At 39.9% G+C, this 27,088-nt stretch overlaps 1 protein-coding gene and 1 non-coding gene across 8 annotated transcripts in view; both read right to left on the bottom strand.

The window, feature by feature from the left end:
• Positions 1 to 27,088, bottom strand: part of LOC115214162 (armadillo repeat protein deleted in velo-cardio-facial syndrome) — a 403,200-nt gene that overhangs the window by 233,133 nt on the left and 142,979 nt on the right. For all 7 annotated transcript variants that reach the window (XR_005000208.1, XR_005000209.1, XM_029783240.2 and 4 more), the window contains one exon: positions 1,538 to 1,609. Coding sequence is in view for 4 of the 7 variants with exons in the window: in XM_029783240.2 (XP_029639100.1) it covers positions 1,538 to 1,609 (72 nt within the window). In the remaining 3 variants the exon portion in view is untranslated. The remainder of the gene's footprint in view (positions 1 to 1,537; positions 1,610 to 27,088) is intronic.
• LOC115214542 lies at positions 5,804 to 5,922 on the bottom strand. Its single transcript, XR_003881892.1, has one exon. It is a non-coding gene; the product is annotated as a 5S ribosomal RNA (ribosomal RNA).

A 27,088-nucleotide genomic window follows, 5' to 3' on the forward strand; every position in this document is an offset into this window, starting at 1 on the left:
TTATAGGTACACACACACAATATGTGTGCGTGCGTGTGTACACATATACTCAAAGTTCTTTTCAGTGACAAGTATTTCACGTCTCAGAACAGATATCAGCTAATAAATTTTTTTTTAATGTTTTCTCACATTATTTAAATTTTTTTGAGTTAATTCACATGTTTTGGAATCAATTACCAACATAAGTTGTGCTATGCCTGCAATAGATATTTAATCCTAGCTCCTGCTCTTGGCAGAAATTACATCACATAGAGCTTTCTCCAATAAGGTTTTTTCAATGATTCTGGATGCTGGAGTTTTTCAGTGAAGTCTTGAGAGATTCCTTTACAGATTTTACCAAATAAACCATTCCCCACAAATGTTGATTGGCATATTAGGGGTTTGCCTACTTATGCGTGTGAAGACTGGATCCAGTGGACTTTGCAAAAGAAACCTTCATGGTTCAATGGAAGAGAAAGTGGCTACAGCAACATCATCATCATCATCATCATTTAACATCCGCTTTCCATGCGAGCATGGGTTGGATGAATGACCAAGGGCTGGCAAACCAGATGGCTGCACCAGGCCCCAATCTTGATCTGGCAGAGTTTCTACAGCTGGACGCCCTTCCTAACACCAACCACTCCGAGACTGTAGTGGGTCCTTTTATGTACCACCGGCATGGGGCCAGTCAGGCGGTACTGGCAACGCATTGTAAAATGGAGAGAGCAAGGTGTGGCAAGTAAGACATCTTTGTCATCCCCAGCATCTGTCTCTGTTCCCAGTCATCTTGACCTTGTCTTGCCATTGGATTAAAGATGATCACAGACAAGAAAGTGAGGTTGTTGGTGCACAACCCTTCATTTTAAACAAAGTTACCATGAATGTTATCAGTCATCTCACAGGATGTCCAGATGGTCCTCATTACTCTGACAGATGGACATGACACACACTCTCTCACCCACACATATTCACACACATTTATGCACTCATATTTTACAGGTTTGGTAGTACAGTAAGGTGCATGGCTTAGTGGTTGGAGTGTCAGACTCACAATCATGAGGTAGTGAGTTTGATTCCCTGACCGAGAGCAAGACACTTTATTTCACGTTGCTCCAGTTTCACTCAGCTGTAGAAATGAGTTGCAACATCACTGTTGTTAAGCTATCGGAACTTTCCCTTTGATAACATGGAGAGGGGAGGCTGGTATGCATGGATAACTGCTCGTCTTCCATAAACAGACTTGTGCCTCAGAGGGTAACTTTCTAGGAGCAATCCCATGGTTATGCATGACTAAAGAGAGCTTTTACTTTTTTTAGTACAGACAAGGTAAACAGAACTCAAAACCTGAATAAACACCATTTTAAGAAAATTCTTAACTGGCAGAAATTACAAAGTGACTCAAGGACCAAGAACTCTGTGCAGGTGGAACTTACCAAATAACAAAGTAACTTTGTAACTTCAGATGATTACCAGAACAAAACATGCATATTTATACAGACATATTATATTTATTTCTGTATTTAAGTAAATAAAATTCTTAATGTTTGCTAAATACCTTTTTCAATTTGTTGGCTACGGGTTGTCTTCCAATGTCAAGTTTTTCAGATAATCTCTGAAACTGAGCCTCCTGAAAAAAGACAAAGAAAAGCAAAATGAAAATATAGATGTATATATATATATACATATATACACACACACACATACACGCATACATACATATCCATAGTCATAAGTGCCAAAATTTCTTCAGTCATTCATTTTGTAATCATAATATTTTTAGATTTTTTTTTTATACATATAGTTATTTTCTGTTTGTTGAAAATGTTTTTCTTTTTCTTTTCCTCATTAGATCGGACAAATCTTATGTCTGAGATTCCAATGCTTAAACTGCAACAGAAGTTAACACCAAACCAACAATAGTACCAAAAATATATTTATGTCTGAATAACTTACTTACTTTCACTTACTCACTCATCAATCAACTTCCCCACTTGCACTCCCCCTCTCTGCCACTTGCCCTTCTCTCCCTATCTCTTTTATATACATGTGTGTGATGTGGGGGGAGGGGGAATTAAGCATAAATTGGATGGTTCTGCAAGCAGATGTTATGTTCTATGTTATTCTTCAAACTACAAATCATCATGGTGGTGATGTCTAGTTGCTTAAAAACCCACGTCATCACCAATTGAACAAATTCAAAATCTATTATCAAAAGTGTTCCAGTCATCGTCATCATGATGTTTTTTATTCAGACATAGAACATCCATGGATCCGAGAAATATTTGGTTGCTGTTTCTGACTGAGATATCATAATCGCAGCCTGTATTCTTGATGGCTCATGGAGATATGTCTGCTACAATTTAACCCCCAATCACTCGCTACCCCTCAAATGAACAGCCCTATAATTGAAGGTATTCCACTCTTAAGCAGCCTGTCTTTTTTTCTTGTGTGCAACAAACCCAAGAATACATAATCCAGCAGGCCCGTTTTCTGAAAGATAGTACAATAGTTTGAAGGAGATTTGACTGCTACTTCTAACACGTTGAGTGTCTACAGGAAAGCAACCTCATTGGTTCATGTACTTATGGTCATTGGAGGTGATGGCAATAAGAATGGAAGTGATGACTGATGATAATTGTAGTGGTGATGACAGTGATGATTTTAAATCTATTTCTAATAATAATTACGGAGATGTACTTGCATAGCGAGTGACTTGATCTGAGATCGTGAGCTGGAACGAAAACAATAGCAGCGTGGAAGGTGTTTATAAGCCATTTAAGAAACACACAAAAACCGTTAGATTCACTTCAACATATTTTGACAAATTAAATTTAAATGTTGAAGTGAATCTAACGGTTTTTGTGTGTTTCTTAAACGGCTATATAAACACCTTCCACGCTGCAATTGTCTAATAATAATATTATGATTATAACAATTACTACCATCACCAGCATTTTTACAACAAAGACAATATGGTAAAGCGGTAATCAAGGGGGTTGCAGTCTGGGGAGTTAGGTGGCCAAATTATTAGGGGTGATGTGGTTGCAGAAATTGTCTGACGGCCATGACTGGGTTCTCCAATTTGTCTGGCATGGCGCAGAGTCCTGTTGCCAGACATAGGGTCTTCCAGCAGCCACCCTCTTGACCCAGGGCAGTACTACCTCCTCCAGGCACTCGTTGTACGCCTCTGTGTTGGGTCTGAGGCCGTGTAAGAAAATGAATGGAGGCATAACGTCGCCATCGCTAGTGATCACTCCAAACACAATGATGCTGACTGGCTGTTTGATTTTTATCATTCTTGGTACATGTTTTGGGGACACAGCAAGGAAATGGTTGTTCTGTGTGTTCACCATCTGTTTGTACTGGAGCTTGCAGCGTGAATGCCAAGCAGTTGTTTCCAAATTTCTGGCAGAGTGAATTGTATCATGGTGCTGTATTTCTCACAGACGGTGCCCAACTGACCCTACTATACTGTGTAGTCGACAAAATCAAAAACAAACAGTACACATACGTGAAATTACAAATATAAAATCCTGACAATTTACCTATCACACCCTTTGTGTGTGTGTGCACGCAACTTTGACATTGCATGATAGTTGCAAGCAAGTGTCATCATCATGCAAGTGGCATCCATTTCCAATCTTCTGTGAAAACATGTCCTGTTACGGGGAAATATGTACATTGGAAATAGGTGAAGGAGGTTAGCAACAAGAACAGCATCTGACCACAGAAATCTGCTTCAGCAAACTCCACCCAACATATGCAAACATGGAAAAGCGGGCATCGAAATGATGACAATGATGTTTCTTATAAGCAGAAGGGTCTACTTAGGTCAAGGAATCATGAACATTTGGTTTCACAAATGAAGATTCTTGAATTCTGTAGGCTTACCGATAGCTGACAAGATCAATATGGAAGAGAGAGGCCCAGCCACGGTAGCTGACAAGATCAATATGGAAGAGAGAGGCCCAGCCATGGTAGCTGACAAGATCAATATGGAAGAGAGAGGCCCAGCCACGGTAGCTGACAAGATCAATATGGAAGAGAGAGGCCCAGCCACGGTAGCTGACAAGATCAATATGGAAGAGAGAGGCCCAGCCACGGTAGCTGACAAGATCAATATGGAACAGAGAGGCCCAGCCACGGTAGCTGACAAGATCAATATGGAAGAGAGAAGCCCAGCCACGGTAGCTGACAAGATCAATATGGAAGAGAGAGGCCCAGCCACGGTAGCTGACAAGATCAATATGGAACAGAGAGGCCCAGCCACGGTAGCTGACAAGATCAATATGGAACAGAGAGGCCCAGCCACGGTAGCTGACAAGATCAATATGGAACAGAGAGGCCCAGCCACGGTAGCTGACAACAAAACCATACATAGCAGTGGTACACTACCCACCCTGCTGGCTTATCGCATTTACAAACATCACGGCCCATAATATCAGTTTTTACATCCTGCATAGCAATTTGCGAGACTGAAAATATATAAGAACTATACAGGTAATTTGAAAGAATATGTTTTATTCTAGTCTATTGTAGCAACATTATATTTACATGAACAGAATAAAACATTTTCCCATGCAAAACCACAATACAATATCTTTCAATAGGAGTATGACTAAGCATATAAATGTGTTTGTTCTGTAAAGAATTCTTGTGAAAAAGGCAGGAGTTGTATATGCCAGCAAATATAGTAATTTGTTGATCTCAGAATCAAAGTAATTGAACTAGGAGTGAAATTACTAGCTGCTTCTATAGAAAGTTGATGCAGGTAGTTTATCCCATCCCCCTCTGACTTTCATTTCATGCAATTGAAAAAACCCCATTATTTATGGAATGACCCAATATATATCAGTTAATTCAAACATGAAAACACAAAGAGAAAACACAACACGGGGACGTGGAACAAATATAGTATTATTGGACGCTCAGGAAAGAAGGAAAGAAGGAGGGTTTAACGTTTCGAGTGGAGCTCTTCGTCAGAAACATAGGAAAAGGAAAGATCCAAAGAAGGGAAGATGGAGGAAAAAAAAAAAACACCAACGGTACACACGCGGTCACATGACAGGCTTCTTTCAGTTTTCCTCTACCAAATCTACTCACAAGGTTTTGGTCAGCCCGAGGCTACAGCAGAAGGTACTAAAGCAGAAGGTGCTACACAGTAGGACTGAACCTGGAACCATGTGGTTGAGAAGCAAGTTTCTTACCACACAGCCATGCCTGCATGATTAATTCAAAGCAATATGAATAAATAAGCATCACATTCGACAGAGTAATCTGAATGCTGAAGAGTTAAATGCGTTCTTCAAATAAAAAAAATCAATCAATATGCAGTAAAATATATATAAAAAAGAAAGAAAAACTCTGGCCTGAGCCATAGTTGTAGCTATGCATTAACTGTTCTTATTTCTCGCTGCTACTTTTCTGCGAAATTAATGGTCAGTAAAACTGTATAATTGTGATTAAAGTCGATTAAATCAACTGCTTCGTAATTTATAATAGCATTAGATTTTAATTAAAACTTGCTTTCTAATTTTATCTTAACTTTAAATCACAATGTGAGACATCACATTGCATGAGGTTATCTCAAGTTATTGAGCGCTTCGAAAGGTGTGACAGCAGGTCACTGAACCTCTTTTTAGTCATTTGGTGATGTCTATCACCTTCATTTGTATTAGTTAAAAACTGCTTACCAAGTTTACAACTCTTAGTTATGATACAATGAACATGTATAACACTGTTTCATTTAGCATTTCATTTTATCTAGTTTCAGCTCACGAGCTGTGGCCATGCTGGGGCAACACCATTAAAAGGAATGAAATGCTTACAGCATCCAGGTTTCCCAAGCGGTCACCCATCTAAGTACTAACTAGGCTCGATGTTGCTTAACTTCGGTGATCGGACGAGAACCAGTGCTTTCAACGGGATATGGCCGTAAGCATTGTTTTTTTTGGTTTTTATTTTTGGAAAACCCTTTAGTGCTTAGCTTACCCTTCACCACTTGTTTAACCCTTTAACATTTAGATACAGTCAAGTGACCCCCTTCAGTTATGAATGACCATGGGATTGCACCTAGAAAGTTAAACTCTGACACGGAAGTCCAGGCAAGTTTTATGGAAGACCTATGCATACCAGCCTCCTCTCTCCATGCCACCAATGTTATCCAAGGGAAAGGCAAAAGGGGCTGATACAGCTTGGCGACAGTGACATCACAATTGCTTTCCTACAGTTGAGTGAACTGGAGCAACATGAAATAAAGTGTCTTGCTCAAGAACACAACACACAGCCCGGTCTGGGAATTGAATTCACTACCTCAGGATTGTAAACCCGATGCTCTCACCACTGAGTCATGTAACGTCACACAGTCAAGAAGAATGCTTATTTGTTCACATTGTTTCTAATTAATCAAGTATTATTTTTTAGTTTTGTGATTTCAATGATGCTGTGATTATTTTTAAAATGATTTTGTAGCTGTGAGGGGCCAGATTTGCCCAGTTTAAGGGCCAAAGCAGGGGTTCTCAGCCAGGGTCCACATGACCCTTGGGTGTCCAATAGAAGATTTTGCTGTTAAAATTTATGTGCAATAAATTGCTTATAGGCGTAGGAGTGGCTGTGTGGTAAGTAGCTTGCTTACCAACCACATAGTTCCGGGTTCAGTTCCACTGCGTGGCACCTTGGGCAAGTGTCTTCTACTATAGCCTCGGGCCGACCAAAGACTTGTGAGTGGATTTGGTAGACAGAAACTGAAAGAAGCCCGTTGTATATACGTATATATATGTATGTGTGTGTATATGTTTGTGTGTCTGTGTTTGTCCCCACAACATTGCTTGTCAACCGATGCTGGGGAGTTTACGTCGCTGTAACTTAGCAGTTCGGTATAAAGAAAGCGATAGAATAAGTACTGGGCTTACAAAGAATAAGTCCTGGGGTTGATTTGCTCGACTAAAGGTGGTGCTCCAGCATGGCCACAGTCAAATGACTGAAACAAGTAAAAGAGTACTCTTCTACAATACAGTATTCCAACATTTTTTTTTATACAATTCCTAATATTTAATTATAGAAATAAAATAGAATTTCTTGAAATATCAAATAACTTTGGAGGTCCATTAGAGTTAAATAAGAACCAAAAGGGCCCAGAGGCAAAAAATGATTGAGAACCATTGAGCTAAAGGGTTAAGGAACATATCCAGTGAGCTAACAGAAGTATTACTGTAAACACGTGTTAGCATCGAAGTCAAAAGGTTTATTAATTGGGCAGCTACTAAATATCACCTGAGGAGACACAACTGAATCCCATTACACAGGTAAACTGTTGTTTACTTTAAATTCTGTGTAGATGTGGATTTCTGTTGTATCGAAACATAGGTAATGTTTATTAAATAGCTATCTAACCACACTTCTTGTTGACTATTTTTTCAATTATATTATATATATATATCTATATCTTTACTTGTTTTAGTCATCTGACAGCAGTCATGCTGTAGCACCACCATCAAAGGTTTTCTAGTCAAAGAAATCGACCCCAGGATTTATTCTTTGCAAGCCTAGTACTTCTTCTATCAGCCTCTTTTACCAAACCACTAACTAATGGGTACGGAAACACACAAACGTCACTTGTCAAGTGATGGTAGGGAGACAAGCATAGACACAAGCACACACACACATATACGATGGGCTTCTTTCAGTTTCCATCTACCAAATCCACTCAAGGCTTTGGTCAGCCTGAGGTTATAGTAGAGGACACTTGCCCAAGGTGCCATGTAATGGGACTGAACACAGAACCATGTGGTTGGGAAGCAAGCTTCTTACCACACAACCATGCCTGTGTCTATGTATACACATACACCTACACATACATGAACACAAATACACACACATACACATCTTTGACAAACTTTCACAAAGTTCTCATTTATCAAATTTCACTCACAAGGCTTTGGTCAACCTGATGCAAGAGCAAAAGAAGACACAGGCCTATGGTGCTGCACAGAGAGTGGAACTGAAATCTTTTAATCATATGCCCATGTCTATACCTATAATAGTAGAAATTCAGGATTGCATATTCCGGATTCAATTTTTCAAAGACATGACAAAGTGGTTAAGAAGTTTATTTCCTATCTATGTGATTTTGAGTTCAGGCCTACTGCATGGCACTTCTACTAAACACCCAGATTGAAGAAAGCCACATGAGGCAGACAGAAAGAGGCTCAATCATAGCTGTGTGGTAAAGACATTTGTTTCCGAACCATGTGGTTTAGGGTTGAGTCTCACTGCTTGGCACCTTTGACATTTTCCACTATGGTCCTGAGCTGACCAAAGCTTTATAAATAGATGAAGCAGATCTCATGTGTATATATATATATATATATATATATATATATATAATGCAAATTTACAGAAAACTAAAGCTGAAGGAAGAACAGGTAGATGTATTAGTTTAATGCTCAGAAAGAATGGAGAAGTCTTTTTCATGTTTCAAGCCTATGCTCTTTGACAGGAAGGATCAAGAGGGATAAAAAAAAAAAGAGAGAAAGAGAAGAAAAAAATGGAGTGAGAAAAAAATTTGCAGGGATTAAGGTTCAACATGATGAAATATATATATAAACATACATGCACACAGACGCAAATGTGTGTGTGCATGTGACTCCAACCAAGCAGCATCATCATCATCATACAAGCAGTGTCATCCATTTCCAATCTTACATGGAAACATAGCCGGTCATGGGGAAAAAAAATATTACCTTGCTAGGAAATGTGAAGGTTGCCAATGAGGGAGGTCATCTGGTCATCGAGAATTCATTTCAACAAATTCCATCTGAGCCCATTCATGCATGGAAAAGTGGAAGTTAAAATGATGATGATGATGATGGTGTCTGCCTGCTTGAGTCAATGCAGAAGGATTCAGACAATGCATCGGGTTCCACAGTTCAACAAACTATACACAGCAATTCTACTGAATGCTATTTATTTTATAGCTGAACTGGAGAGAGTACATCAATGTATATAAATTTTTATGTAAATGTTTTCCCTGCCTTACTAGAAATAAAAAGTTGGCACTGACAAAATATATTAACTTCATCATTTTCATGTTCTTTTAATTCTTTCTATATATTTCTTTTCTCTCTCTCTCTCTCTCTCTCTCTCTCTCTCTCTCTCTCTCAATATCACTGGAAAAGGAGAAAAAGAAGATCCATATTTTACATTAGCTACCTGTTGGCAGAACATTGGATACTAAAATATTTATATCACTCAATAAAATATGAAATTACTGATGATGCTATGGAAATGGAAATTACTATAATTATTCTTCTGATCTACAAGTCAGTGCTACTTCGTTCTGCAGACTAAAATGGTAAAATGGCTCCATGAAGATTTAATAGGCAGTCAATGAGGCACAGAAAATTATGCTAGTTAAATGATCAGAACTGTTTACATAATATATATATATATATATATTATATATATATATAATGCAAATTTACAGAAAACTAAAGCTGAAGGAAGAACAGGTAGATGTATTAGTTTAATGCTCAGAAAGAATGGAGAAGTCTTTTTCATGTTTCAAGCCTATGCTCTTTGACAGGAAGGATCAAGAGGGATAAAAAAAAAAAGAGAGAAAGAGAAGAAAAAAATGGAGTGAGAAAAAAATTTGCAGGGATTAAAGGTTCAACATGATGAAATATATATATAAACATACATGCACACAGACGCAAATGTGTGTGTGCATGTGTCTCCAACCAAGCAGCATCATCATCATCATACAAGCAGTGTCATCCATTTCCAATCTTACATGGAAACATATCCGGTCATGGGGAAAAAAGATATTACCTTGCTAGGAAATGTGAAGGTTGCCAATGAGGGAGGTCATCTGGTCATCGAGAATTCATTTCAACAAATTCCATCTGAGCCCATTCATGCATGGAAAAGTGGAAGTTAAAATGATGATGATGATGATGGTGTCTGCCTGCTTGAGTCAATGCAGAAGGATTCAGACAATGCATCGGGTTCCACAGTTCAACAAACTATACACAGCAATTCTACTGAATGCTATTTATTTTATAGCTGAACTGGAGAGAGTACATCAATGTATATAAATTTTTATGTAAATGTTTTCCCTGCCTTACTAGAAATAAAAAGTTGGCACTGACAAAATATATTAACTTCATCATTTTCATGTTCTTTTAATTCTTTCTATATATTTCTTTTCTCTCTCTCTCTCTCTCTCTCTCAATATCACTGGAAAAGGAGAAAAAGAAGATCCATATTTTAACATTAGCTACCTGTTGGCAGAAACATTGGATACTAAAATATTTATATCACTCAATAAAATATGAAATTACTGATGATGCTATGGAAATGAAAATTACTATAATTATTCTTCTGATCTACAAGTCAGTGCTACTTCGTTCTGCAGACTAAAATGGTAAAATGGCTCCATGAAGATTTAATAGGCAGTCAATGAGGCACAGAAAATTATGCTAGTTAAATGATCAGAACTGTTTACATAATATATATATATATATATATATATATATATATATATATATATATATATATATACACATACATGTATGCATGTGTGTACACGTCTTTCTAAGTACATGTGGCTATGTATGTATGTAGATATATATACGTACATACATATGCATAAGTGTTTGTATGTAGCATACATACATATAACTATGACTACATGTACATAGGTATGAATGCGTGTGTGTGTGTGTGTGTGTGTACGTGCATACACACACACACACAGGCACACATAGATTCCTTATGTCAAAGAGAATTTCCAACACATTTTGACATTAAAATTCCTTGATTCATTGCATAAATATTGCAGCCATTTTGAATATTGGTCTCTCTCAAGACTTAGGAAAATTTGCATGAATCGAGGAAATGTGTCGGATCAGCTATAATCACAGCAGAAGAAAAAAAATGCATGTGTGTGTATGTATGTATATATATATGTGTGTGTGTGTATATAATTGTGTGTGTGTATATGTGTGTGTGTGTATATAATTGTGTGTGTGTATATGTGTGTGTGTGTACATGCATGTGTATATGTATATATGTGTGTGTGTGTGTGTATAGGTGTGTGTATGTATGTGTATAGGTGTGTGTGTGTATAGGTGTGTGTATAGGTGTGTGTGTGTATAGGTGTGTGTGTGTATAGGTGGGTGTGTGTGTATAGGTGTGTGTGTGTGTATAGGTGGGTGTGTGTGTATAGGTGGGTGTGTGTGTATAGATGTGTGTGTATAGGTGTGTGTATGTATAGGTGTGTGTGTGTATAGGTGTGTGTGTGTATAGGTGTGTGTGTGTATAGGTGTGTCTGCGTGTATAGGTATGTGTGTGTATAGGTATGTGTGTGTATGTATAGGTATATGTGTGTATGTATAGGTATGTGTGTGTATGTATAGGTATGTGTGTGTGTATAGGTGTGTGTGTGTATATAAAATAAGAAAAATGAAGTTTATAGAAGACCAATCAGATTCTTTTTTGTTGCTTTTTGTAGATTTTTCTAGCTTTTTTCTGTAAATCCATTTATGTAAAAGTAAAAGCCTACAAGAGAATTGTTAAAGAAATATATAAACTGCCTTACATGGCTTCTTGGATCAAAGACCACAAAATCAACTCAGTCTGTTTTATTGAGTATGGAATATTTTCGTGATAGTTTAACTATACAACATGAAAGATGGCATTAATAGCAGAGTATGAAGTAGTGGAATAGTTCCCCCACCGTCTGCTGAAGTGTATCTAGTCCGAGCCAACTATGGTTATACAGATCTATGACAGAATCACAGCTGAAAAGGCAAATGAACTAATGAATAGAAATTTGGCCTCAAAGAGAGAAAAATCCATTACAGGTGCAGGTATGGCTATGTCATAAGATGTTTGCTTCCTAACCACATGGTTCTGGGTTCAGTTCAACTGTGTGGCACCTTGGGCAAGTGTCTTCTATAACTCTGGGCTGACCAATGCCTTGATGGGAGATTTGGTAGTTTAGAAACTGAAAGGACACCGTTATCTATGTGTGTGTGCATGTGTAAACGCATACATTTCATAAGCATTTATCATGATTGTAGGACCATGGATCTGCACCTGGATAGTTTTGTGTCAGCCGCTGACGGCCGTGCAATGTCTGCAGTGGCAATACAGGCCCACATGAGAGCAGCAATCTCACATGCAGTGATTGCATTTGAAGATGCTTTCTATGGGTGCGAATGAGTTTTCCTTTCTTCAAGTGACCTTTTCTTTGGTGGCAAATTTTAGTTTCTCTTTCCCTTGCTCCATCCTCTTGTGTAGTGCTTGTCTCAAGTGTAGACAATCATTCACGACCTCTTGCCATCTCAGAATGTCCAAATCTCTCTTGCAAAAATCCTTGAAATGAAAATGAGGTTGTCCTTGTGTCCTTGTGCCAGTCTCCAGTTGCCCATACAGGAGGTCTTTTAGGATCCTCCCATCTGGCAAACAATATATGTGACTAACCCAGTGCAGATGGCACTGCTGGAGCAAGGTATATATGCTAGGTATCTTGGCACAATTCAGAACTTCAGTATTGGTGACTTGACCAGTCCACTTGACATCCAAAATGCATCCCAGGCTATAAGGGTGGAAGACATTGAGGCGCTGATTCTATCTGGCGTAGAGGTTCTGTATCTCGCTGCCGTAAAGTAGTATGATGAGGACACATGCCTTGTAGACAACAATTTTGATGTTTGTAGTTAGTTTTCTCTTCTCTCAGATTCTCTTTGTCAGCATGGCAAATGTGAAGGACGCTTGTCCAAGTTGCTTTCACGAAAACCCTTCAAAGCTCTGCCCCAGCATGGCTGTCACAGCAATCACCACCATTAGCCTCACTACCACAGCCACTACCACAGCCACTACCACAGCCACTACCACAGCCACTTCCACAGCCACTACCACAGCCACTACCACAGCCACTACCACAGCCACTACCACAGCCACTACCACTTCCACTACCACAGCCACTACCACTTCCACTACCACAGCCACTACCACATCCACTACCACAGCCACTACCACAGCCACTACCACAGCCACTACCACAGCCACTACCACAGCCACTACCACAGCCACTACCACTTCCACTACCAGCCACTACACAGCCACTACCACAGCCACTACCACAGCCACTACCACAGCCACTACCACAGCCACTACCACTTCCACTACCACTTCCACTACCACAGCCACTACCACTTCCACTACCACAGCCACTACCACAGCCACTACCACAGCCACTACCACAGCCACTACCACAGCCACTACCACAGCCACTACCACAGCCACTACCACTTCCACTACCACAGCCACTACCACAGCCACTACCACTTCCACTACCACAGCCACTACCACAGCCACTACCACTTCCACTACCACAGCCACTACCACAGCCACTACCACTTCCACTTCCACTACCACAGCCACTACCACAGCCACTACCACTTCCACTACCACAGCCACTACCACAGCCACTACCACAGCCACTACCACAGCCACTACCACTTCCACTACCACAGCCACTACCACTTCCACTACCACAGCCACTACCACTTCCACTACCACAGCCACTACCACAGCCACTACCACAGCCACTACCACAGCCACTACCACAGCCACTACCACAGCCACTACCACAGCCACTACCACAGCCACTACCACTTCCACTACCACAGCCACTACCACAGCCACTACCACAGCCACTACCACAGCCACTACCACAGCCACTACCACAGCCACTACCACTTCCACTACCACTTCCACTACCACAGCCACTACCACTTCCACTACCACAGCCACTACCACAGCCACTACCACAGCCACTACCACAGCCACTACCACAGCCACTACCACAGCCACTACCACAGCCACTACCACTTCCACTACCACAGCCACTACCACAGCCACTACCACTTCCACTACCACAGCACTACCACACAGCCACTACCACTTCCCACTACCCCACTACCACAGCCACTACCACAGCCACTACCACTTCCACTTCCACTACCACAGCCACTACCACAGCCACTACCACTTCCACTACCACAACGCCACTACCACAGCCACTACCACAGCCACTACCACAGCCACTACCACTTCCACTACCACAGCCACTACCACTTCACTTCCACTACCACAGCACTACCACTTCCACTACCACAGCCACTACCACAGCCCTACCACAGCCACTACCACAGCCACTACCACAGCCACTACCACAGCCCTACCACAGCCACTACCACTTCCACTACCACTTCCACTACCACTTCCACTACCACTTCCACTACCACAGCCACTACCACAGCCACTACCACTTCCACTACCACAGCCACTACCACAGCCACTACCACAGCCACTACCACAGCACTACCAGCCACAGCCACTACCACAGCCACTACCACAGCCACTACCACAGCCACTACCACTTCCACTACCACTTCCACTACCACAGCCACTACCACAGCCACTACCACAGCCACTACCACTTCCACTACCACAGCCACTACCACTTCCACTACCACAGCCACTACCACTTCCACTACCACAGCCACTACCACACACAGCCACTACCACAGCCACTACCACTTCCACTACCACTTCCACTACCACAGCCACTACCACTTCCACTACCACAGCCACTACCACAGCCACTACCCCACTCCATACCCACTTCCACTACCACAGCCACTACCACTTCCACTACCACAGCCACTACCACAGCCACTACCACAGCCACTACCACAGCCACTACCACAGCCACTACCACTTCCACTACCACAGCCACTACCACTTCCACTACCACAGCACTACCCACAGCCACTACCAAGCCACTACCACTTCCACTACCACTTCCACTACCACAGCCACTACCACAGCCACTACCACAGCCACTACCACAGCCACTACCACTACCACAGCCACTACCACAGCCACTACCACATCCACTACCACTACCACTACACCACAGCCACTACCACTTCCACTACCACTTCCACTACCACTTCCACTTACCACAGCCACTACCACAGCCACTACCACAGCCACTACCACTACCACTTCCACTACCACTTCCCTACCACAGCCACTACCACTTCCACTACCACCACAGCCACTACACTTCCACTGCCACTTCCACAGCCACTACCACTTCCACTACCACTTCCACTACCACCACAGCCACTACCACAGCCACTACCACAGCCACTACCACAGCCCCTACCACAGCCACTACCACACAGCCACTACCACACAGCCACTACCACATCCACTACCACTACCACAGCCACTACCACAGCCACTACCACAGCCACTACCACGCCACTACCACAGCCCACTACCACAGCCACTACCACAGCCACTACCACAGCCACTACCACACAGCCACTACCACACAGCCACTACCACACAGCCACTACCACACCACAGCCACTACCACACAGCCACTACCACCACAGCCACTACTACCACTTCCACTACCACACCACAGCCACTACACAGCCACTACCACAGCCACTACCACAGCACACTACCACAGCCACTACACACTTCCACTACCACAGCCCTACCACAGCCACTACCACAGCCACTACCACAGCCACTACCACAGCCACTACCACCACAGCCACTACCACAGCCACTACCACAGCCACTACCACAGCCACTACCACTTCCACTTCCACTTTCGATGCTTAGATGGACCAGACAAAATTCATTGAAGAAGAATTTCTAAGACTGTAGACTTCCTGTTCCCAAGCAACATATTTTCTCATGGCTGGACATGTCCTTCACAGACGACAGAACACAGATGATGTACCAGTATGGTGATGATAGGTTAGAACTACCACGTTATATCAAGGACAGAGAGAGAGAGAGAGAGAGAGAGAGAGAGAGAGAGAGAGAGAGGATTGGCTTGTTTTAGTTTCCATCTACCAAATCCACTAACAAGGATTTCATTGGCCCATGGCTAGAACAGTGGTGTGCAGTGGGAATGAACCTGAAATCACATGGTCGGGAAGCCAACTTCTTAACCAAACATGTCTATGCATTCATTATATATATATATATATTTATATATATATATATATATATACACATATATATATGTGTGTGTGTGTGCATGTATATATACACATACACAGAAGAGAGAGATAGAGACACACACACACACACACACACACACACACACACACACCAATCACATAATTACAAAGAACACAGAGACTGATACATTGTAAAACTGTTCTTTTAATTTTACCGTCAGTCATTTGGCATAATTGGTTGGTTAAAATGACTGATACTGGTTGTCAAGTAGTAGTAGATGACAATCACAGGGGGCAAAGACACATTCACATATATATATATAAGAGATAATGGTGTCATTGAGACCCAAAGGTATCAGGTAATGCTGAATAAATGCTAGACAGACCATAGTTAAGTTCCAGATTTGGTAATATTGCGATAGGGTCTTACAGCTATCTATAAATGCTCTAATATCTACACAGCCTTGGTTTTTTTTATCTTATGCAAAAAAATTCTCATATATATATACACATATATATAGTTAATCCAAACATGAAAACACAACACGAGGACATGGAACAAATATAGTATTATTGGACGCTCAAGAAATAAGGGAAGAAGGAGGGTTTAACGTTTCGAGCGGAGCTCTTCGTCGGAAACATAGGAGAAGGAAAGATCCAGAGAAGGGAAGACAGAGGGGAAAAAAATCACCAACGGTACACACGAGGTCACACACACAATGAGCTTTTTCCAGTTTCCAAATACATTCACAAAGCTTTGGCTGGTTTGGGGGCCCACAATAGAAGACACTTGGCCAAGGTGCCATGCAGTGGAACTGAACCCAGAACCATGTGGTTGGGAAACAAACTATTCTTTTGTTGATAAGCTTGGCAAAATATGTACTCAATGATTATGAGAATTATTGAGGTGTATGTGTGTGAGTATATATACACTTTATTGTTACTAATAAACAAAGTTTTATGTCGGGGGGGGGGGGCAAATGTTCAGCTTATTCCATTTGTTACGTAGATGAACAAAACTGATGATTGCCAAAACAATAACTGTCAGCTAAAATCACCAGGGAATATCAGAACATTTGCTTTCATGGCATAGAACTTAAGTACTTTTGTTGCTAACATCATACTTTATATATCTATATACATATGTATATCTTTCATCTTTTACTTGTTTCAATCACAAGACTGTAGCCATGCTGGAGCACCAGCCTTGAACTTTTCTTTTTTTTTTTTTTTTAAGCTTTGTCCTTATCATTCTCTTTTGCTGAACTGCCAAGTTATGGGAGCATAAACACAAGACCGGTTATCAAGTGGTGGCGTTGGACAGATGGACAGACACACACACACACACAATTGGCTTCTTTCAGTTTCTACCAAATCCACTCACAAGCTATTGGTCAGCCTAAGGCTACAGTAGAAGACACTTGGCCAAGGTGCCATGCAGTGGAACTGAACCTGGAACTATATGTTTGGGAAACAAACTTCTTACCACACAGCCACGATATATAAAGGTTAAGAGCTGGCAGAACTGTCACCAGACAAGACAAAAAAAGCTTAGCAGCATTTGTTCCATCTCTTTCAATTCTGGGCTTAAATGGCATCGGCCTCAGAGGATTTGCAAGTCATGGGCTCTTCCCTTTCATCCAGACTCAGCAATGAAAAAACAGAAAGAAAATCTGTTGGAATTTATTGAAGAGACTGTATTTGTCTATGCAAGAGTAAAGAGATAGAATAGTGATTGATATAGTGTTGTGTAGTAAGAGTATATTGTGACAGCGTTATGAGCAGAAGAGTGTGTGAGTGTGTGCGTACAACACAACTTTTGCAAATTGTGTCAGCAACAGAAAGACAAACAAATGGTTGAGGGAGGGGGGAGAAGGAGTAAGAGAGAAAACTGCATTCTATTTTGATTAAATTGCACATCAATTGTAGCTTGGGAATTAATTCATTACAAACAAAACCTAACAGATCTTCCCAACATACCATCAACTTTAACCTCTTGGTAATCACATAACCACACAAAGGAGGAAACAATAGTTATAAAGAAATACAATTTTTTTAATTCTATTTTATTCTACACCTTAGTATATAAAGCAATTAGAATCGATCATCCACTGAAATAAACAACGGCATGGTTAATTAATTCATACTAAAATGGGAAGGCTGTTAGCTATGGAATTAACAACATATTAATGCTAGAAAGAAATAAAAAAGAAATAACAAACAAGAAAGAGTAAACCTTATGTTAACAAAAAAAAATATATTTGATCAGTGGTAGGGGAAAGAAAAAAATTTGACCTTTTTACGTTTAACAATTGAACCTTCCGTTTACTCTATTTCATTTTTGGCATAGATTGTATTGATCTCCAAATATCTATACACATGTTTTAGGACTGAAATAATTACTTTGCTTTTAAGGGAGAAAAAAGAAGAAGATAACACTGCAGTCGGCTGAGTCAATGGAATGTTAACCCCTCATCAGCTGAAGTGACAGCAGCTGGTATCCCACCAGGACTGTTAACCTGTGTCCCCATAGACAACAAACAACTAGTGCTCACCAGCCCATGCAAATGTCATTTAAAATAGGTCCCACAAGGAACAGTTTGTAAATTGACCAAAGATACAAACAAAAAAGGAAAATGTTTGTGTTAAAAGCTGACTGTCTCCAGAACAAGAATGGACAATTATATATGTGAGGTGAGAGTGGAGATGTTTATTCCATTTGCTTACAGTTGTTTCATAATCTTGTTCGTTAAATAATAGATATTACATCAACATTAACATGCATACAAAATATACATATGAATCTATATATATATATATATAGGTGCTGTGTGGTAAGTAGCTTGCTTACCAACCACATGGTTCCAGGTTCAGTCCCACTGCATGGCACCTTGGGCAAGTGTCTTCTACTATAGCCTCGGGCTGACCAAAGCCTTGTGAGTGGATTTGGTAGACGGAAACTGAAAGAAGCCCGTCGTGTATATGTGTATATATGTATGTGTGTGTGTCTGTGTTTGTCTCCAACATCGCTTGACAACTGATGCTGGTGTTTATGTCTCCGTAACTTAGCAGTTTGGCAAAAGAGACTGATAGAATAAGTACTAGGCTTACAAAGAATAAGTCCTGGGGTCAATTTGCTTGACTAAAGGCGGCGCTCCAGCATGGCCGCAGTCAAAATGACTGAAACGAATTAAAGAATAAAAAGAGAGTCTATATTCATATATGCATGTGTACATCCATCTATAAAAGGGTGTTGAGAAGGGAGCTGACAGACGAACCCTCAGAATGATATTCTTCAAATCCCTACTATTACGATACGTGTGTGTGTGTGTCTGTATAGGAGGCCCAGTGGTTAGGGCAGCGGACTTGTGGTTATAGGATCGCAGTTTCGATACCCAGACCGGGTGTTGTGAGTGTTTATTGAGCAAAAACACAAAAGCTCCACAAGGCACTGGCAGGGGGTAGTGGCGGACCCTGCTGTACTCTTTCATCATAACTTTCTCACACTCTTTCTTCCTGTTTCTGTTATACCTGTATTTCAAAGGGCCAGCCTTGTCACACTGCGTCACGCTGAATCTCCTTCAAAACTATGTTAAGGGTAGACAAGTGTCTGGAGTGCTCAGCCACTTGCACATTATTTTCATGAGCAGGCTGTTCTGTTGATTGGATCAATTGGAACCCTCGTCGTCATAACCGATGGAGTGCCACAGCAGAAGTGTAAAGGCTGGTCTCCCACAAGTGGAGAGGGTTGGCCTGCAAGAGTCCTGTGCAGGTGCCATGTAAAGGCACCTATGTGGTGCCATGTAAAAGCATCCAGCACACTCTCTAGAATGGTTGGCATTAGGAAGGGCATCGAACCTTAGAAACCAAGCCAGATCAGATTGGGGCCCTGCAGCTCTCCAATTTGCCAGCTCTGGTCAAAGTGTCCAACCATGCCAGCATGGACAATAGACATATGATGATTGATATATACATATATTATACACATACACACATCTATATAATTTATTATTCATTCAAGGAGTGTACAGGAGGCGGTGAAAAAAGCCAGCTTCTATATATGGCTGAAGCGGGAAGACCAAAAATGGCCTGAAAGTCATAACATGCCGTCGGGAAATAACATCATTAGGTGAGACAAGCTGAGACTGAATCAGCTTTGCTGATTGACAGGTGACGGTCGTTTAGAGAATGCACAGGCTAAAACTACGCGCCTTCACTAGTCAGTTATGGAGAGACAGTGTCACGTGACAACTTGCTGGGGCTGCCTGCTGGAGCCTAGCAGCAAGTATTTAAAGGGAAAAATTTGACAAGTCAGTCAGTCACCGGCTGACACTTGCTGCCGGTATATCGAAGAGGCCAGGGAACAGGAGAAAGAAGAAGAAAGAAGACATGCACCCAACACCAGAGCTGAAGACACCGCTGAAAGGGGGGAGGGGGGCCCGCCACGTCAAAACAGTAGAGGAGTAGGGGCCGAAACCAGACGTGGTTCCTCCTGATGATGTCTTGAGCTAACTGGATCCTATAAAGGAGCTGTTGTGGTAGCAGACCACGGAACACGGTTGTAATTCCTCCTATGTTCAGGCAGATTCAAACATAAATACATGTTTTGTTTTGTTTTGTTTTTCATTCAAAATATGTCCGTTTAAATTCCAAACTCCAGCTTAATAATGACAAAGCTATTTTACTAAATTCTTCACTATTTTCAAAAGTAACTGACAAAAAGCAGTACAAATTTCTGAGATATTGTAACCAAAGGGGTTAAATTGACCCCAGTATTTCTTGGTGCTTATTTTATTATTTCTAGAAGAGTGAAAAGAAAAGTTGATCATGGCAGGATTTGAACCCAGAACATAAGGAACATGAAAAATATTGCAAGGTATATTGTATTGTCTGATGTTCTAATGATTCTGCCACTCCAATGCTCATAAAATATAAATATGATTTGTAGCATAGGCTACAAATCATATTTATATTTTATAAGCATTTTGTAATCAGACATTATATTTTATAAGCATTTTGTGATCAGACATTTGGTGGTGGTTGTACAGTTAATTATCTCAGACCCAATTCTTGACTAGTGCTCATGTTTATTGACCCCTGGAATGATCTAAGTCAAGGTCTACCTCAGCAAGAATTTGAACTCAGAATATATAGAGTCATAGTAGCACAAGGTATTTCTATTCATCTCTCAAACAATTTTGCCAGTTTCTGCTAGCTAGCCAGAATTACCATAACACAAGCAAGACTGATATGAAATTCAAGACAAATTCTCAAAAGTGGGGTGCAAATTTCTGGACAAAAGAAAACTACAAGGAACAGCTCTTGTATGTCTTTTTTAAATCAACAAATAAAGATAAAAATGTCTTTAAAAATTTTTCAAAGATGTCCCACTATTTTAATAGATTACTGTAGTTCTTCCAATTCACCTGAGGCTGACTATTCTGGTTCCTGTTTTGAAAGTGAACTAAATTAAAAGCTTCCATTAAAATTTCATGTTAATTTATTTCCAAACACCAGCTGAATTAATGACAATTATTTTACTAAATTCACTATTTTCAAGATAAATTCAACAGAAATATGGTAATAAAAAGGTTAATTCCATGACTCTAAAATGCTAGGATGGCAGTTCATTATACGCATACCCTGACTGTGGTAAACAATGGGCCTGACATGAGTAAGCACAAACCCAAAAGAGACAGAGTGGAAGTTGTTTATTAGAAACACAAATAATGTTATCAATTGGTTATTGTTATCAAAATTAGTTGCTACCAAATTTTATTTGCTTAATGTTGTCAATCAGTTATTGTCATTACTTGGTAATTCTTTTCAGAATGGCTTTAGCTTACAACGACCACAATGAGTGGCTTTCTACTGTGTATGAAATTTATATTTCAATACAAAATTAATATTCAATGCAAAACAAATTTCATTTTCACCTTTTATTATTATTATCATTGTTATTATTAAGGTAGTAAGCTGGCAGAATTGTTAGCATGCTGGACAAAATGCTTAGCATTTCATCAGATTTTATGTTTGAAGTTCAAACTCTGCAGGGGTCAACTTTGCCTTAAATCCTTTTGTGGTCAATGAAATAAGAATCAGTTGAGTACTGGGGATTAATGTAATCAACAAGCCCCTTCTACAAAAATGCCTATAGTAGAAAGGGTCATTATTATTATTACGGTAGTGAGTAGGCAGAATCATGACAACACTAGACAAAATGCTTAGCAGCATTTCTTCCAATTTTACCTTCTCAGCTCAAATTCTGCATTGGTCAAATTTGTCTTTCATCCATTTGGGATCAATGCAATAATCAACTAGCCCCCCTCCCCTTCAAAATTTTAGTCTCCTGCCTAGTGTAGAAAGAATTATCATTATTGTTGATTTCAATTTGATTTCAATTTCAGTTTGATGAATGTGTGCTGTTTAATCCCTGAGTGTTCTGATTATTCTATCAAACATAATGCTAATTGATTCACATTCATTTGAATTAATCATGCATTATCTCATATCTTCAAGATCTTGATGGTGTAATTACTTAATGTAGAATAACATTGTAGGTTAGGTGTGAGAGCCTGGATCTGGTCAGTTTGAACAGAAAACAGATTAAATATTTTGGCCAGATAAAGGGTTAAATTTTACAAAAATATATCATTTAACTGTATTTGTCTCAAAGTACAACAGCTTGTAAATATCATCATAATTAAACATCCAATTTTCCATGCTTGAATGGGTCAAACAGAACCTGGTGAAGCAGATTTTCTACAGACAGATGCCCTCTTCCTGTCATCAACCCTCACCTGACCAAACATGTTTTCCACAGAAGACCAGAAACAAACATCACAGTGATGCTTGTTTACAACCGTCACATGATGTCAAAAGGGCACACACACACACACACACACACACACACACACACACACACACACACAGAGAAAGCTCTTCTTTCAGTTTCTATATACCACATCCACTCACAAAGCTTGGTCAGGCTGGGATTAGAGTAGAAGACACACAAGGTGCTGCATGTTGGAAGTGAACCAAAGACCATGTAGTTTGGAAGCAAGCTTATTACCAACATAGCTACACCTTCACCTGTAACAAATTGGGCTAAAAAAAACCCAGGATAGTCTGCACATCTGATATAAGAACAAAAGATTATTGGTTTGTATCTTCCAAGTAGCCATCAAGACATTTTTCCCATCCAAGGAGTTGTCTACTTAATATATCACAATTATTTATAACAGAATTTGCTTTGAGGTACAGAGCTAAATAACTTATTCATAAATTTCTCAATGCTTCTTTCTCCATTACTATTTCTAAACATCAGATTTACTGTATTTTTTTTCTTTAAAAAAGTTTAAAACCAGAATGAAAATAAAAATATAAAACAAAAAATTTTTTAAATCAACCCTATCAGAATATTTTTTTTTTTTTAAAAAGAAGAGGATTATCCCATAGTTCACAAGCAAGTGGGAATAATAAATATGGTAATGAGATTGAACTTTCAAAGGTAGATCAAACATGTTAGATCAACCACCATGTGGTGGCATACTTTTAAAATAGTCCAGAGAGATTAAATGAAGCTTCAGTGTAGCAGAAATTAGATAAGAAAGAAGTCTGAAGACAAATGAAACCCTAACACAGAAGACAATACAAACAGACGCCAGTTACAAAATTATTTGATGCTTAAGTTTAATATTCTTTTTTCTTTCTTATTAGTATATTATTGATCAAAGTAGATTGGGATAAATAAGAAAAACAAAGCATTAACATGTTTGGAAAGAAATCTAAGAAAACTAAATCAAAAATAGAAGAAAGTAAAAAAAAAAAAAAACTCCAATTTGTTGAACAGAACTGACATTCAAGTGGAGAAGTGCCAAGATAATGTCAAAATTAATACATGGATGATAGTTTAAAAATCTACGATAAAACAGAGGAATAAGTCACCGAAGAGTGGCTGGTTTATTCCACTGGAAAAAGACTGGTTGCATGCACACAGAGGCACAAGGCTTCGAGTTCTTAGAGCAGTTGGGTAAATAAAGTGTGATATTTATGTATATTCTTTTTGCTTTTTTTTAATACTTGTCTCAGTTATTGAACTGTGGCTATTTTCAGGGGCACTGTGATAGAGGGCTTTAGTTGAAAAAAATTGATTCCAGTATATTCTTTAAGACTAATACTTATTCTGTCAGTCTTTTATGCCAAACCACTATGTTTTTTTCAATTCAATTCAATTTTTATTGGCCCAAAAAGCAAAAGCAAGGCCATGTAGGGGGACAGGGAGGGTGGTCATACAAAGAGTTCAGACCATTTCTGGTCAAGAGAGACTTTGAACCAAGCGGTCGTTGGCATCTTCACCATCTCGTCTGGCAGCTTATTCCACGGATCCGCAACCCAGACGGAGAAAGCCCCTCTCCTTCGATTGAGATGAAATCATCAAGGAGGTAAGTAAACCAACACTAGTTGTTAAATGGTAGCAAGTGGGTGACGGCTGGGGTATGACAAACACAAACATCTCACACACACACAAAATGGGCTTCCATACAGTTGATGTCTACCAAATTCACTCAAAAGGTCAACCAGAGGCTGTAACAGAAAACGCTTGACCAAGATGCCATGTAATAAGAGATTGAACTTGAAAGCACATGGTCACAGAGTGAGCTTTTTATCAGCTCAGTCATACCCCATACCTATTTGCTGCATATCATATTCAAGAAACAGTGAACTGCAATATTGATTTCTTCTAATGAGGCAGAAAGCCAGCTTTTGAGGGGGGTGGGAAAGATTCTCAGATGAATTAAAACAGAAAAAAATATAAAAAAGAAAGCACCCAGAATTTCAATAATTCCTATTTCATGAACCATCTGCTATTACGTAACCCTCAATTTGGATAGGGAATATTAGATATTACATTTTGATTTCATACAAAAGAATTAGTTCTGAAGCTATATTTATTATACATCCCTATAAAATGAATGTGCGAGGTTAGATTACGTGGCATTAATGTCTTTCTCGAAGGCATTATTATTATTATTGAGAAACCTAAAGTATTAAAATCTACATCCATACAGAAAATAATGAGGTGATTTTTAACCCTTTAGTATTCAAACCAGCCAGCTCCTGCTTCTCACTCCTACCCTACAATGTCTTTCAAAAATAAGCAATCATTATTTTCATTTAGTGTCTGCTTTCCACGATGGCATGAGTTAAGACGGTTTGACTGAAACTGGTAAACTGTAGGGCTACACCAGGTTCCAATCTGGTTTGGCAGAGTTTCTACAGCTGGATGCCCTTCCTAATGCCAACCACTCCAAGGGTGAAATGGGTGCCTTTTACGTGTCACAGACACAGGTGCTAGTTACATGACACCGGCATTGGCCACGACTAATCATTGCCTCTGTGAGGCCCAATTTTTACAAGGGTGTATTTATGTGCCACTGGCATGGGTACCAGGTACGTGACACCGGCATCAGCCATAACAACGATTTCACTTGGCTTGACGCATTCTCACCTGGAATCAATTTTTGTAATTTTTTTCAAGACTTATACATGCCCTGATACCGTCGGTATCTACCTATCAAATTTGAGCGCAATCAGATGGAGGATGTCCGAGATCCGAGAAGACACACACACAGAGAGACAGAATGAATTTTATATAAGAGATTTGTCATTTTTGTTTTCTTTTGCCTAGTAACTTTTTAAATATGATATGCTTTAATGGTTGCAGATCTGGCTTCATTGGCACAGATGTGACTGTAGTTAAGAAACTTACATTCCAGCCATGTGGTCTTGGGTTCAGACCCACTGCAGAGCACTTTGGGCTTCTACTATAGCCTCAGGCCAACCAAAGCTTTGTGAGTGGATTTGATAGACAGAAACTGGAAGTCTGTTGTGTGTGTGTGTAACTTTGCATTTGTGTTATGTCTGTGCCCGACTACTGCTTGGCAACCAGTGTTGGCATGGTTACATCCATACTGAGTTGTATCATTTCTACAGTATTTTTTGCACTTTATTATATCATTTCCAACTGTTGTATTTTCATTCCCCTCACTCTCAACTCGGTCATTTATTTCCTATCTCCCATCTCATCTAACTCTTATTTCTTCTCTGAATGTGTGTGCATGGCATTCCTTTAATCCTTGCCTGCCACCAAGCCAACTATGTGCACTAATTTTGTACCTTATATTTTAACTTTCACTGCATCTGTTTTAATCTCCCCCACCATCACCACGTTCTCTATATGAAGTAAAGCGTGAGTGGACAACTTGACAACCAACCAACCAACATTTATATCAGTTCATCATTTACCATCAGTTTTCCATGTTGCGAAGAGCTTGACATTTTGACTGCCCCAAACTGTTTGCTTTGGCATGATTTCTTTGGTTGGGTACCCTTCCTAATAACACCCACTTCACAGTATACTGGGTGCTTTTTTTATAGCACAAACACTGTAGAAGTCACCAAGTAACTTCTTTTCTCTCTCAATTAGTTTCTCTCTATTTCCCTATCAAAATACTCATAAAATCCCCCCCACCATCTACCTTTACATTAATTCTCTGTAATTAAATGCAATAAAGTGCTCCCTGGTGATCTGTTCTGCTTACGTATCCAAATGTACTTGGAACATTTGGTGCAGAGAACCAAGCAACTAAAATGGTGAAACTTACACAAGAATTAATAATACCAATTTGTGTCTCCTATGCATTAACATACAATCACAAAAGATGCACATACACACACACATATATATATATATATATGTATGTATATATATATATATATATATATATATATACAAGGAGAGAAAATAAAGAATGTGTAGTGGCTAGCGATCTATCATGGCAAAGGCCGGACAGAGGGGTCACACAGGAGAGCTAGGGAGAAGGGGAGATAAAGTGGTGGTGATCCCAAAACGAAGGTGCGCATGCATGTGTATGTGAGTGTGTGTGTGTGCGGGTGGAAGGGGGTTGGTGACCTTGACGTGAGCATGTGCGTGTATGTAGGTGTGAAAATGTGGGTTTGGGAAGTGGTCAGTGCTGATG

The sequence above is a fragment of the Octopus sinensis genome, linkage group LG7 (assembly GCF_006345805.1).
Source record: "Octopus sinensis linkage group LG7, ASM634580v1, whole genome shotgun sequence".
In the NCBI taxonomy this organism is placed as follows: domain Eukaryota; kingdom Metazoa; phylum Mollusca; class Cephalopoda; order Octopoda; family Octopodidae; genus Octopus; species Octopus sinensis.